This window comes from Mus pahari, chromosome 3, assembly GCF_900095145.1.
Source record: "Mus pahari chromosome 3, PAHARI_EIJ_v1.1, whole genome shotgun sequence".
Classification (NCBI taxonomy): Eukaryota; Metazoa; Chordata; class Mammalia; order Rodentia; family Muridae; genus Mus; species Mus pahari.
Genome location: NC_034592.1, coordinates 112,617,466 through 112,618,871, shown reverse-complemented (window position 1 = coordinate 112,618,871; position 1,406 = coordinate 112,617,466). Strand labels below are relative to the sequence as shown.

General features: G+C 43.2%; 1 protein-coding gene across 1 annotated transcript in view; it reads left to right on the top strand.

Annotated features, from left to right (window-relative positions):
• The window catches only part of LOC110318010 (signal-regulatory protein beta-1-like), a 68,570-nt gene that overhangs the window by 62,897 nt on the left and 4,267 nt on the right, over positions 1-1,406 (top strand). The window contains exon 4 of the mRNA XM_021192781.2: positions 469-777. Coding sequence (XP_021048440.2) covers positions 469-777 — 309 coding nt within the window. The remainder of the gene's footprint in view (positions 1-468; positions 778-1,406) is intronic.

Genomic DNA, 1,406 nt, shown 5'->3' with positions numbered 1-1,406 from the left:
AGAGAGAGAGAGAGAGAGAGAGAGAGAGAGAGAGAGAGAGAGAGAGGTACAGATGTAGTTTGAGTGGACACCAACATTTATGCTGCCAAATTTTCTGTATGACATGTCTGTAGGCATTAAGGAATCTCTCTTTAGTAGTGAAAGACAGAGTGTCAGGTCAGAGGCCAGACCCTGAGACTAGACTCCCTGGTTTTGAACTCCTGGCTGTGTCATTAATTTGTCTCCTATGCATTATTTGATGAATCCGAGAACCTGTCTGCTGTGGGTGTGTTTTCTATGGTGTTGATCTTCTGAGATGCACATCCCTTTGGTCTTATTGCTTGCCATCTCTTAGAAGCGTCAGAATCCTCCTATCAGAAGCAATATTTAAGTCTCTGTAAGAGAGGAAGTGATGGGACGTTGCAAGATGGATTCCAGGCAATTGTTCACACTGGAAATTGATGTGATACTTGGCTTCTCTTCTTGCAGGAAGGACAGAGTATTCTCATCACCTTGAAGGCCCCCTGCAGCGGTTTCCACCTGGAGCAAGCATCCAATTAAAGTACTCATCCTCTGCATTACAAACTCGTCAGGTTACCGTGACCTGGCTCAAAAACAACCACACCCGTCTCCAGACCCAGACCAGCATCTTCTCCAATGGAGAGACCTACAATGTGACTAGCACTGTGATCGTCCCACTGGAGAGTGATGACATATTATCTTTAGTTCTCTGCCTGGTTGAGCACAAGTCGTTAGTGGTTTTCCAGAAAGTCATCTACTTGGGCCAGTACCTCTGTGGTAAGACTTTTCTCTTTCTGGGTGAGGTAGGCTGTGGGCTTCTCTTGGTGTTGCTTTATTCACTGAGGAAATGGCCTTAGTTGGTGGTGGCACTAGAAACGGAATCTGTAAAGTACTTAGTGCTATGTTCAGACCGACTAGGCAGAGGTAGTGTTTTGTTGTTACACCTGTCTAGAGGAACACTTGTGGCTCATTTCCTTCATCTGAAAACCATAGGCTACTTGGGCTACTTACCCAATGGGATTTCATTTTAGTATCGCTAGTTTATAGAAAGAATACTTGAAGGGCTTTGCAATCTTCTAAATTTTAGGGACTATGTCGTATCCTTGGATCATTGCTCCTATCTGGATTTGAGTCTAAATTTTGCTTCTTTGTTGTTGGTTTTCACAAGATGCACTGATGCTTGGCACATCTGTAAAATCAGAGAAATAATGTCTCATACCTAGGAATAAATTCAAAAGTCCAAGATTGACCAGTAATAAGATTAACTGCCTAAAGCATATAAGACTTTTAATTTTTTTTATTTTCTTTATTTACATTTCAAATGCTATCCCAAAAGTTTCCTATACCCCTCCTCCCACCTCTGCTCCCCTACCCACCCACTCCCACTACTTGGCCCAGGCCTTGCC